The sequence below is a fragment of the Glycine max genome, chromosome 9, assembly GCF_000004515.6.
Source record: "Glycine max cultivar Williams 82 chromosome 9, Glycine_max_v4.0, whole genome shotgun sequence".
In the NCBI taxonomy this organism is placed as follows: Eukaryota; Viridiplantae; Streptophyta; class Magnoliopsida; order Fabales; family Fabaceae; genus Glycine; species Glycine max.
Window position 1 is genome coordinate 48,432,815 of NC_038245.2, and position 14,315 is coordinate 48,447,129.

General features: G+C 30.6%; 1 protein-coding gene across 1 annotated transcript; it reads right to left on the bottom strand.

The window, feature by feature from the left end:
• Nucleotides 1-1,345: 1,345 nt before the first annotated feature.
• LOC100775394 (NAD-dependent malic enzyme 59 kDa isoform, mitochondrial) lies at nucleotides 1,346-9,324 on the bottom strand. The gene is made up of 19 exons (XM_006587798.4): nucleotides 8,915-9,324; nucleotides 7,480-7,576; nucleotides 7,204-7,322; nucleotides 6,943-7,110; nucleotides 5,989-6,117; nucleotides 5,466-5,526; nucleotides 5,057-5,160; nucleotides 4,891-4,974; nucleotides 4,667-4,773; nucleotides 4,411-4,513; nucleotides 3,991-4,098; nucleotides 3,767-3,832; nucleotides 3,516-3,588; nucleotides 3,337-3,423; nucleotides 3,114-3,168; nucleotides 2,949-3,020; nucleotides 2,385-2,447; nucleotides 1,881-1,995; nucleotides 1,346-1,700 (listed from the first exon to the last, which is right to left on the bottom strand). Exons 1-19 carry the CDS (start codon nucleotides 9,035-9,037, stop codon nucleotides 1,629-1,631), a joined length of 1,806 nt encoding a protein of 601 aa, XP_006587861.1. The 5' UTR covers nucleotides 9,038-9,324; the 3' UTR covers nucleotides 1,346-1,628.
• Nucleotides 9,325-14,315: the final 4,991 nt, after the last annotated feature.

A 14,315-nucleotide genomic window follows, 5' to 3' on the forward strand; every position in this document is an offset into this window, starting at 1 on the left:
GTGCAGGCACTAAGATACTATTGTTGGTCGATTCGCGCAACTTCTAGTACTTCAAAGATTGAAATCGTTCTAAATATAATATATCAGTGTTTAAAAGTAATTAGAAGTTTAATCCTTTTCTTCTTTTTTTTAAAACAAGAGACGTATAGCGTAGGAAACAAACTACTCTCATATATCAATATTTATCTGTTGGCAATTCTCTGTAATTGTTTCCAAAGTTACAAACAAAAATAATTTTAAAAACTTGACACAAGATTTTATTCACACTCATGTAACGTTTTGCGATCATGTCACGTGTAAGATGCACACATTTCTTTCTTTGTCGATATATTTTACAGGATAATAAGGAATTTAAATAATTTATATAGAGTTATAGTTTTAAATTTTATTGTCACCGTTGAAAAATTTTCATGTCTGACTTCTAGATATGAGTGAAAACGAGATATGTTAAGTCAATATTTTCTTAAAACAAGTGCATTTGGCTTATTTCAGTTCTAAACCTTGAAGTTAATTTATTAACTTAAACAATTTTTTTAAATTAGTCTAAATTATTTTCTTTTTAAAAAAACTTAGCAAAAATTTAACTCATCACCTCCTATAATTTAGCTCATTGTCTTCGACACTCACTTCTCTTTGATGCAATTCGAGAGGTGAGTGTCTTTTAAAAATTAGAGGAGATATAATTGTCATTTAGAAAAACATGAGAGAAGATAGCGCAATTTCTCCAAAAACTTTACTCAACTTAAAAAATTATTTTTAGGTAATAAGGTTGTTTAAATAAATTAACAAAGCTATTTCTAAATAAACTAATAAGTTTAAGTTTTAATACAGGTCAACATATAATTGTAAGAAATTAAAATTAAAATTAATATAATAATTCTAATAATAATACTTGAGCCTTTGCTTATGATTCTAAAAAAACAATTGGATTAGACGTCAACCTTATTAGTTATTATAAGGGTGCTACTTAGAAATTCTATAAATAAAAAATAGTTTCATATTTGAAGTTTGCTTATTTGTTAGTGTGAATTGAATCTCAGTAAATTTAAATCAATCATGGTAAAAAAAAAAAGAAGAAGAAAAAAAATGTTTTACAGTGTTACATTTCTCTCATCCAAAATATACAACATAAACTCCGTTCATAAAATCAAATGATTAAATCATTTACGTTACCTCTAAGTATCTTTCAAATAATTTTTTTGTTCATTTTTTGGAAAGAAATTTTTATTAACGTAAATAATAATGTAACAATGCATGAATTGTACGCTTATAAGTGTAAATAACGAAAGGAACCCTTATCGTAAAAAAAAATTAATAAGCAAAGGAACCCCAATGCACTTCACGATTAGAGAGAAACAGAACTTAAACAACTGTCTAATAATACTTATGAAGCTTCCAAAAGAAAAGGGAGTGGGAGGACCAAGATTTGTTCAATCCAAACGCCATTACACAGTTCACGGCTGCAACGAATGAAGATATATCTCTCTCTTCTCACCTCTAATTGACCTTCAACTACCAAAAGTTCAAAACCTTGCTAGTCATATATTGCTAAGATTAAAACTAAAAAATATTAAACGGCTTGGTTGCGCGGAACTGAGATATCAATAACAAAAGGCCTTCATAAAAGTCTATTTTTCATGAACAAGAGGGCAATACTCAGGGTACCACATATTGCCTCGGACATACTCCACGGTTTCTTCCTGCAACCGAAGCAACAAGCACGAGTTAGCAGCAGCAGAAAACAAGGGATCTAGCCAGTTTGCAACATTTAATCTTGAACAGTTCACTAATCACTACCCCCTGATAGCATGCAAAATATAACAGTCTACTCAACCAGAATATATAATGTATTATCAGTGAGTAACCAGAATTTTCCATACTTTTGACATGTTTGCTAGCTCTTTGAACCCTACATCACCATGTCCTTCAGCCTGCTTTTCTGCAACCGCTGCATGTACAACAGCAGCCCCAACCTCTGCTGTAACATCTCGTATACTGTAGAACAAAGTTGCGTTGATTAGAGAAGGCCACAACATCAACTATTGAGAACTATTTATTAGTTGCCAACACCACTAAATACCCAGATCATTGTTTCTTTTAAAATAATTTGGGTAAACGTCTTCTCAAGTCTTAACCATATTAAATCATGATATTAGGTAATTGCTGAACATATTTGATAAGGGATGAGTAAACCAAAACTATTGTTAGATTTAGTACTGTACTTGGCATCCAAATCCAATAATTTTGGAGAATCAGTTTTAGTGCATCTATACAAATTGAGTTTTATTTCTCTTATAGTAGTTCAAAAAGGAGCCAGGGAAAAGGAGAGCCATGAGAAAATCAAAATCAAAATCAAATGATAACAAGAAAAAAGGGAACATTACCAGTCAATGGATGGGTACAAGATTCCCTTTTGGACATCCTCATCTGTCATGTATGAAGCAAGGCTGAAGAGGATGACAGAATGTTAGGAATTTATTTAAAAAGGCACTGAGTGACATCTCATCAGAGGGGAAGTTATTTACTACTGAGTGGCAATGTATACCCAAAAAATGTAATAAGCTTTTCACCATATAAATTTGAGAAGACATGAGCTAAAGATGAAAAGTAGTTCAGAGGCTATGGAGAGTGCAGAGGACGATATGTATGTTAACATTTACTACTTGACAGTTAACATAAAAATCCTCACCATATTGTGCACATGCATTACTGAGCAAGAAAAAAGAACTGCCCAGTCATATCAGGACTTAAGAAGAAAACATTTCAAAGAAAGGAGACAGAAAATAGACAAAATGATTAGCCAACACATAAGACAAGGTCAGACTGCTCAATTATTATGCCTAACACCAGAGCAGCCCTACAAACATCAAGAAAATAATTCACTAAATTCCCATTGATGCCTAGTGTAATAGCTTTTGGTAGAACAAAAGTTTCCAAATAACATATACCATTCAGCTGCTGCTCGCAACATTCCATCCGTTATATGACGAGCACCTGACAGAAGTGTTCCCAAACCAATCCTGAAATGGAATGTTTCAATAGAAATTACAACAATGTTTCCACTGAGTGGCATGATTCATGAAAAAATTATAAAGCCACAAAGGCATGCCTACCCTGGGAACAGGTACATGTTGTTGGCTTGATTTACATGGCCAACTTCTCCATTTCCTGTACAAAAATTCATTTGGAGGTTGTGTTAAAACATAATATTGAAATGAACAATGAAACTATATAGCAACAAGATTCATCCTATAATAAAGCCTCCATAGCTGAAGAAAGTTCGAACTAGACAGGATACTTCAAAACCAATGAATCATATTACGAAGTGGCAATTACCAAGATCTACATTTTCAAAAGGGCTTCCACTTGCAAACACTATATTTTCTCCAGCATGACTGAAAGCTTCAATAGCAGTGCACTCAGCTGTCTCAATGATAACAAAACAATTGTCAAAATGAAAAACATGGACATTATTAAACAATTGTGATTGCTGAATGAGCCGTGTACAAACAAACCATTCATGGTGGGATTAGACATTGCAAAGATAGCAGGTTTTGTTGAAACAGATTCTCTCATTGCCTTAAGCACCTGAGTTGAATCTCAACCATTAAAATGAAGAAACTCAATTACAATAAAATGAAGGATGCAGAACCCAAAGATGTCAAAACAAGGCATTTTCAAACATGTCTATTTCATTTAATGGAATATACTTCACTGAGGAATTAAATTCAATAAGAGTATGTATTATAATATGAAAGGTAATTACCTCTGCATTGAAAACACCACCAACTCCAGACAATCCAAGGAGCACATGTGGCTTAACCTTCTTAACCTAAAGATCATTAGGTTCAACAATTGAAGCATGGATATCAATGAGTATGCATAATATTTATTCTTTAATGAAAAATAATTGTTTATAATAACAAAAATATTAAATAAATAACATGAAAGCCAATGGAGTTTTTCTTGAACAAATCCTGTAGCATTTACCACTTCAATTACACTAGCGCCCTCTGAAAGCCCTTCAAGATCTCTTGGATTTTTGGCAAATGGAACTGCAGCTGGATCTAGATTGCTCCTTTCTGTTGTGACAAGACCCTGCATTCAGTAATCATGTCATTATTAACAGACGTCGTGTATCATAACAACAATTGAACCATGTGCATCATACAGTGAAATAACAGAATCCAAAGGAGGATTTCATAAAGCAAATATGTATTATGATGTTAACCATATAAATGGAGACAAATTAAGACAAAGAATTTGATGATAAAAAATTATAAATATTTGGATAACGAAGTTGAGCCAAAATCACAAGGGAACTAGATCATATATTATGAATACAATTTTGGTTTTTGAGAGCTGCAACTTAAAGCGCTAACAATGAAAGTAAACACAATGGAGGCATACATCTTTATCAATTAAAAAAAATTGACTGTTGGCAGCTGTTTCACTGCCCCCTGACATCCTAGAAACAGCTTGGACAGCCATGCTAAGAACACCAAGCCCTGCACTGCCCACCAGGCAAAAAAGTATCACGTGAAACAGAATTGGACAGTCTTTTGGAAGCCATGTTAAAGCAGAAAGAATCAATAATGAGGAGCATGATAAAAGAACAAAACTGGATACCTAATAAGGATTAAATCAAAATTAGTTTTGCAAGTACCTCCCAGCTCCAACCACAACTATCTTTTGCTTCAAAAAATCAGACAATGGTCGACCTTGGGACCTTACAGTTCCCAATAGTCCAGCAAGTGCAACACCAGCTGTGCCCTATTGGACAATGGAAATGAAAGACAATTGATGTTTAGAAGTCACTTCAAGAACACAGTGCATACTTAACACACTGAAGATTTTAAATGTCAGCAAAATATAATATCACTTTCTCACCTGTATATCATCATTAAACATGCAAAACCTTTCTCGATATCGTTTCAGGGTTTCAAAAGCCCACTTCATTTGGAAATCCTCAAACTGAAAAAATTAGCCAATCATCTCAATACTAAAATACCGAAACTGAACATTGAGAGAAACATGTTTTAAAAATAATACAAACCTGCACAATAGCCTTAGGCCATCGAGTGTGTACAGCTTCCATGAATTCATCCACAATTGATAGATACGCTTCACCTTCCCACCTAGGTTGTCGAACTCCTAAATCTGACACATGAAAATGATGTTAAAATACAGTAACTTTTATGATGTCAAATACAAGGAATTACCAATATTAGCTTTTTGCATGCTCAAGAGATCAAGAATGTCAACGTAAATGAAATATCCCACTCCAACACATCATTGCAGCATAAGTTAAACAGATATATTACTCAATCGCAACCACATAATCTAGGATACTGAAAAACATGACAGCTTCCTCAGTTTACAAAGCAAATATGTCTATGGTAAATGGAAAAGTGAGACAAACAACAACTATAGAAATAAGTAACAGAGAATTGAGTTCTACTCACAAAGGGGATCTTCGAGTAGCTTTTGATTGTTTGTGCCAACATCTAACATAACTGGAAGTATCTGAAACAATTGGAAAAACAACATACTGTATAAGTTAAACCAGAGTTACTAGCACTACAAAGTTGCAGTTAAAAAGAAAAGAAAATTAAAATATTATTCAAAATCAATAATTATAAGTTTATAACAAAGTTAAGATTCATAAACTCATTTGTTGATTATGTATGTAACTGCACAAGATAAACTTACAAATATTAAACATAAGCAAAACTATATTTTTCAGAATCATAAAACTGTTAACAACCCAACCCAATCTTCAAAAAAATGTATCTATCCATTTCACGGAAAAAGAAAAAAAAAACAATCTATCTGATTCCTATGCCACCAGGTAACAATCCTTAAGTTATAGCACATGGTGTATGCTAATATTTCAAATATTGACTACAAAGTTATACCAAACATGCAGAAACTGCAAGTTGAGAGAAAATTAAAGATACAAAGAAAAAGGAAGGGGAAAAAACATACTTTTCGTGGATTGATACCAGCAGCAGCAACATACATGTCAAGTTTTCCTATAGGTATTCCAATGCCCTGAACTCCAAGGTCACCCAAGCCAAGAATACGACTACCATCTGTCAAGACAATCATGTCTACCTGAAACAAGGAAACAAGATAGTTATAACCAATAATAAATCAGGGCAAGGAGCAAGTTTGCTACTCACTGAACCAAAAAGCTCCTAAATTATGGCAAGGCATGTATGTGCATAGCAATTGAACTGTAACCCAGTTACCAGAACATTTTTCGTTGAAGTCAGTTAAAGTGAGAAGAAATAAAGTAATCACAATTACAACTAGATACCTCAATCACTAGAAAACTTCAATAATAAACTTTAAAAAAGTATCAACATTATGCAAGGCAGATAATTTGACAGTATAGAATAATGTCACTTAATAATGAAAAAAGAATAAAATACTCCATCCTCTAGATTTTCCTATTTTTTCAACTACCTCCCCTCTATTTTATAAACCTAACACCTACATATACCTCCTCATAACAGGATGAGCTTGTAAGAATTTTTTTTTAAAAAAACACAATAAACTACCGTAACATTCATGTCCAAGAAAAGTCCTCGGTGAAATGGATCCATATATAGTGAAACTTCTTTGGTTCCTTGACAAATTTTTACATATAAAGAATTTTTTTTTTCTACAAAACAAAAATACAACAACATCCATGTTCGTTGAATTCCAGTTTATCCCTCAGGAAGCGCAAAATGTACTAAACTCGGCTACAGAATTAGAGAATTCCAATAAGTACAGAATTAACCAAGTTTCAATAGTTTTAACACTCACAAGTCACAATCTTAAGAAAACTGTGTTGATATTAAAAGGGAAAAATAAATAGAAAAAGTTGCTCCCATTTACTATCATGAATGAAAAGAAAAGGAATGCAGCACTTTACCAAGATTAGTTCAATACCTGATCAGATGGCCAGTTATAGATCATTGACATCATCTCTCCTTTATCTTTGGCACTAAAATACATTCCACGTGGGCGTCTAAATAACCCTGAATAATTTTCACACACTAACCCAACTGTGGGGGTATAGATTATTGGAGCAAACTCTTTGATGTTATCAATAAGAACCTGAAGGGCATAAAAGGTAAACAACATAAAAATCACATAATATAATTTTAATGATGTATCCATACATTAGCAAGCCCAACTTCATCAACTCACTCTGTAATATAGAATCTCATTCCTGTCATGCAATCTATTTAAGATCCTCCATTTGGATAAAGAAACAAACTTATCTGATTGGCCCCGTGTATTCTTCTCCAAAGATCTGTATGAATTCACTGAAAAATAATAATATATTACAGCTATGAAACATTACCAAAGAAGGAACAAACATGAAGCCAAACACAGTAGCACAGTCTAAAGATGGGCAAGCAATAATTACTGAGAATGAACAACATATAAATATAGTATCAAAAGGTTAGGTTTAAAACTTACTAAACCGATCATATTGATGCTCAAATGAAATGACACGAGGAGGAAGGAGGCCCCGAAGCCCCAATCGATCCCTTTCAGTTAAAGGAAACCCAGTATCCTACATATCAAGAATTAAATAAATAAATAAGTTTTAGGATCCCAAACAATGATCAAGCACAGCCATGAGTAACTTGGATTTTTTATGTCAGATAGTAAACATAATATATTTATCTCAATAAACAGCATTTTGTAATTAATCAATTCAGCATTTATCCAAACTAACTTAATCAAATATCATGTAAAATATCAATATCAATAGGTAGGCGACGTTAGAGAATTTTCTTCATCTTAGATTCCACATTCATACAATTTCATGCATGTCACACACACAAGTAACATAATTACATACTTGCTCCTCAAATAAACCAAACTACGGAAAATTCATTCATGATGATACTAAAATTTTTTTTTTTAAGAAAATGTATCTGAAATAATTCTAATGTCTGGATAAAAGTTAATGTTGGAGTACAAGTGTGAGGTGAAGTCTCATATTGTGTAGGAATTGAAAGGTTGAACACCATGTAAGTAAAAGAAAGACCTATAAACTTGAGCCTTAAGGTTTTGAGTTAAGGTGTGATGTCAGGTTCACTTATATGATTGCTCATGGTTCATTCGTGTAAATCTCCCACGATTGCATAAGAGTTAGGAAAATATTTTTGTGAATTTTAATGCATGTCTTCACATTTCAATGCACATAAAGAAGGAAAATTTTGTTGCTTTAAGAGTAAAACTACTTTTGAGTCCTCTCAATTGAAATCCAAACATACACTTTGGTGTCCTTTGCAAAAGTAAGAATAAAATAGTTAAATACTCAAGTTTTATTTTTTTTAGAGACCATAGCAGGATAGACAATTTTGCTAAAAAAATCAATTAATTTTTCATGATAAAAGTGAAACAACAAAATAGTTGCTTTTACTTTTTCATGGTTTCACCATGATTTTGTAGGATGGAATCAATTATGTGTGTTGTCCAAACATTCTACCAGTTTCATATTTTTAGATACCATAGCAGGAGAGACTATATGGGCAGCAAAATTTTCCCTCAAAATATTTAAAGCAAGCAGCATATTCAGGACCCAAACTCGGGACTACTGATTATGCTGGAATAATCACGCCAATTGATCCACGCACTCGGCACTCGGCACTCGGCAGCACTATTCAGTTTCATTCAAATAAAATAAAGTTTTTCATACTATATGAAAATCCAGCCCTTCCATCTCTTTTCAGGTTAAAGTTACTTTTGCTCCAGCCAAATAAACTAAACTAACACAACAAACAAATTCATCAACATAAAATTAATGATTAAAAAAAAAACAAAATAATTTAGTGAAATTAAAATAAAATAAAAAAACAGTGTAGATCGAAAGCGAAGTGGAAGAGAAAGACAGTGAGTGAACCTTGTTGAACCAAGGATCGTGGAGGATATCAGTGCCACGCTTTTGAACCTTGCATGGACCGGGAATCGCCGTCGATAATCGCCGCAATCTGGCCGCCGCCGCGAATCGCACAACCTTGCACATTTTTCGAAATCAAATGCAACAAACAACCAACGGCACCTACTACAAATGCAGACAAATGCGGTTTTGTTTCTTCGTTCTGAGCTGCGAGAAGCGCATTTTCAACGAGAGAAATGTTTGCGAGGGTATTTATAGCGCGAGGAGCTTTCTCTCTCCTCTGTTTGTTTCGGAGAGGTGAAACATTTTGAAGCACGGTTCTTGTTGTTGCTGCAGGTGCTGCCCGGTGCGGCTTGGGGCAGCGCGAGGGGGCGAAATTACCAGAGGGGACTCTGCCCGAAAGAGATTCGGGCAGGGATGCACATAGAAAGCGACTAGCTCTGCATTGGATACAACACGTGGCTTTTTTTCCTACCTTTGTCTTTGTCCCCCTTTTTATGATATTATTTATTAATTATAAGTCGATATTATTTAATACAATAACTAAAACAGACTATTCTAATTTATGTAAAGGGATTTTCTGATTGAACCCAAGTGAAATGGCTGAATAATCACATATTTAATAACCAATAAAATTCAGATGATTATTTTATATTTTAAATTAAAGTTATGATTTTAATATCATGTGTATAATTAAAACTTTATAATTATTAATTAAAGGTTAATAATTGAAATTATACTAAAATACTATAAACAATTATAAAATATTACAATCTTTATAATTATGTTTTAATTATTATAAAAATCTATATTCTTTATTCACTTTAGATATATATTTATCTTAAAAAAATTGAGGTAAATAGTTTTCATTTATTTTAAATTTAGAAAAATTAATTTTTAATTTCTTTAATTGATTGAAATATATAAAAATTAAATTTAGGTAAAGAGCTCTCATTTTCTATAATTAATTTAAAAAATATTAATGTTAACATTTTATAATTTTATTACATATATTTATGTATTTTAGTATAATTTAACTATCAGTAACTTTTAGTAATTAACAATTATAAATTTAAATTTTTTACATAAATGATATGAACAAATTAATGATATAAAAGAGAAAGTAAAGATGATGTATTAAATGTCATAATCATTGATGATAAAATTAAAAATATAAAAAAATTAATAAATTCTATTGGTTATTAAAGATAAAATTGTTTAATCATATCAAACCTCCGTTTCTCATCCTCTCCCTTTACTCTTTATTTTTCCAACCATCAGGTCTATCTCATATTTCCTGATTTTCTTTTTTGTTATGTTTTTAAATTTTAAAATATGAAGTGAAATTTGTAAAAAGAAATTAAATTATTAATTAATTCATTATACACACACGTTACAATACCTTCGTACTTCATTATTTTCTTTGAAAAAAAAGTTACCTCCGTGCAATTGTACCTTGGAATATTCTTATACAAATTGCTTCCAATTTCAACGAACATAATGAGTAGAAAATATAATAAAGGTTTTGCATCCAGTGGCATCCGATGGTGGTGGGTTGCAGGAGGAGATGAAGTGTCCTTAACACTTACCATGGAAAGGATATATGGAAAGAAAAGACATAAAAACTTAATCTTTTATTTATTTGTTAGGGCATAAAAAGGAATGGAAGAAAAAGAAAATCTGAACTTGCTTAGTAAAAAATCTTTGTGTAACATAAAGGTTAGAAAGTATGTACCATTGTCATGACCTAACAGTGAAGCGACAATATAAATATGTAAAGCATATAAAGGATGTAATGGTAAAGATCATATTGATCATAATAATTAAGATATGAAAATTACCATTGGATATTCATGCTTAAAAATGACTTCTACTTAAATGAGAATTACCATGTGAAAAAAGATTCACATTTGAGAGATGATTGAAATTTAAATGTGAAGATGAAAGTTCACATTGGAAGACACACAAACCTAATATATTATGTTTTTGGATTGAAAATAATATGAAGTTCATCGGATTAAAAGAAATTGATAATAAATTAAATTTTCAAATATTTATATAGTAACCTTGTTAGTTTTCCAAAAAAAAATATATCAACAAATGAATCTTTCAAAATTTTAATTTGATGTAGTTTAATTCCTTAAAAATCTAACATGTCAATACACCTATCTATATGAAAGACTATAATGGTAAAACAATGAGAATAACTAATTTAGAAGAAATTTAGGGGTTGGGATTTTTTAGAGATTAATTATTTAGTGATCAAATTTTTTAAGAGTTTTTTTTTTTATATATACAAGTTTTAAGAGGTTAATGTGATGACGCACATAACTTCTTTTTTTTAACGAAGATGACCCACATAACTTGGAAACATCAAATTGGATTTGTTTTTTAAAAAATAACATTTCACCGACCCAATAAGTTGACTTGATTAAAAATAATGACAAATACATGAAAAATAATCATTTTTATAATTGTCCCCCTCGATCTCTTTATCGAAAACAATATGGAAGGAAAAAAAAAATGGCACGCCACCAACACAACACAAGTCGACTTGATAAAAAAAATAATGACTAATACATGAAAAATATTAATTAATTTGTATAAGGAAATAATATGGAAGAAAAGAATGACACATCACCACAACAACTTGACTTGATAAAAGAATGGCAAATGCATGAAAACATCAATTTTTGTAACTGTACCGTTCACAATTTCTTTATTGGAAACAATATGGAATAAAGTAGACCATGAATGCAGTCAAAAAGAAAATTAGACTAAGAATGTAAATGCCTCTTCAGCAAAAAAAAAAAAAATGCCCCTTCAGCAAGAACCTTGGCGTTAAGGCACGTCCAACATGAATTTGATTATATATTTTTAGCTAGTATATTATAACTTGTTTATATAAGTTGACTACAATTGATTCTGATAAAGTATATGTCTAAATTAATCTCAACAACAAATGTTATATTAAAATATGTCACAATAAAAAATTAATTTTGAAGGATAGATAAATTAACAAAAACCTATGGGGATTGCTCAAGTTGATTTTCTCTTGAAAGTATTTAATTTATAGTTTTTTAGGCATTGTTGTTCTGCTAATATTGATTTCAAATGATATATAGATATAAATGAAGCATGGTTATGTAAAATTATTAATTAATTACTTGACAGTGTTTTCATTAATCCCCCACCAATTGCATAGATCACTTTGCGGGGGAAGTTAACCAAGTGTATAAGTTTTAGCAAATGTTATTATTTAAAAAAATTTAAGGGAATTTGTCAATCATTATGATTACCTAATTTAATATGAAATAGTTAAGTATTCTTTGGATCACCATATAATATTCATTAATTTTTGTAGATGATAGAGAACTTGAATAATTATTTTTAGTTGAATTTTCTCTTTTATTTTTTTTATTCATATATAAGGTTTGGACTGAAATCTAGTTCAAAGGATTCAAATCCAATTTTACTTGGAGTTTTGGATCAATGACATATTGATGATGTAATATTTGGATGTTATAAGAAAAAAGGAAAAAAACTTGATTAATTTAAACTACCAATACAAACTCGTGTGGATTTAGTTTCATAGTCATTTTCTTGAATATTTGCTCACTGCTTCTCTATCATACTATCATCCTTAAAGTACACTAACACTAGCCATTTAACTCGTACAAAATTCATTTATATACATGTACATCTTCTGCAACTTGATGAAAAGAGCATTTCAATATCAATTAGTTTTTAATGAAAAATTAATAAAAAGAAAAATAAGAACACAACTCAAAAAGCTTTTTATTCAATTGCAAACACTGCTCACTCTTCTCACTCTCTCACTTTATATATATGCCCACGTGCAATGTTCTATATTTTAGATATTAATAATATATCAAAATATCTATGTCCATATGTTAGAATCTGTGCTTTATTGATCAAAACTCACATGATATCCGTCTAGAACTGTCTTCTGTTCCAATTTTTCCTCTATGTTTTTTTTCTTCAATATGTTTCCATTTGGTTAACTTTGACAGATTAAAGACAGCACATGTCATTTTAACTTTGAACCAAGTGAAGTTAAGAATATGCCGTGTCCACAATAGATGGCCAATAATAATACCTTCTTCTGAAACAGGTACCCTGAACTACAAACACATGCAAACCAGAGACAACAACTATGTTTATTATCGGAATACATTCGTCATGTTCGTTTTCAGGTGGTTAAAATTCACTCAATGGAATAAAACCCATTTTTCTCTTTTCACATTAGGATGAGAAATAGAGAATATCAATGCTTGTTGGTTCAGGTGGAAAAGAGTTTAATTAAGATGGTAAATTCAACTCTTGTGAATGAAACGAAAATGCTAAGAGGGTCTTATCAATGTCTACTTAGATAAGTTTAGTGAGATCGGAAAAAATATTAGGAAGAAAATGGTAAAAAGAGGTACAACAGAAATCAAATAATTTGGTTCCATTTGGTTCAATGGATGGAGATAGTTTGATCCTTCTAAATGTTGGAACCAAATCTGTTCATTCCATTATGTTACAACTTTCAGCTCATTCCATCAGTTGGCAATTGGGCATTAATTACCATCGGTTTAACATGCAAATTCTTTTTTCTCATAGCATAATAAAACACGTATCCCTTTTGAACAGAGCTATTCAAATTATATATTTGAGTTGAGATGCTTACACAAATATACCCCTTTTTTTTTTTTACTGTATTCGTTTTATATTCTCGTAGTATTATATTATGCGTCTAAACATAAAATTATATTAGTTTACAATTTTCTCATCCTAAATTTTCAAATTTATGATTTTGATCAATTTATGATTTTGATCCCTTGAATTTTAATTATAACATTTAATCCCTTTAATTTTATAAATTGATGATTTTGATCATTCTGATAGATTATCAATAAATAATTTTAATTAATTGAGTTATTAAGTTAATTATAAATTAATTAAAACTATTAATTATTAAAAAAATATTAATAATCTTAATTCTCCACAACACTGTGTTTGTGTTTATTTTCTTCTCTATAAACACTTCTTCCACCTCACACGCAACACCATCATAATGATTAATAACTTTTTTAATGATAAATAGATCTTTATTAAAAAAAATTAATGATTAATAATTTTTATTTAATTTATAATTAATTTAATATCTCTAATAATCATAATTATTAATTAATAATTTACCAGAAAATTAAAATCATTAATTTATAAAACTAAAGAGAACAAATGTTTCAATTAACAATCAAGAGGATCAAAATCATAAATTTAAAAAACTACAAGAACCAAAATTACAATTTGGTATAATATTTTTTATCCTAGACAAATCGTTATATTTTACAACTTTCGATAATGGCTGGTTGGAATAATTTATACTTTCACATTC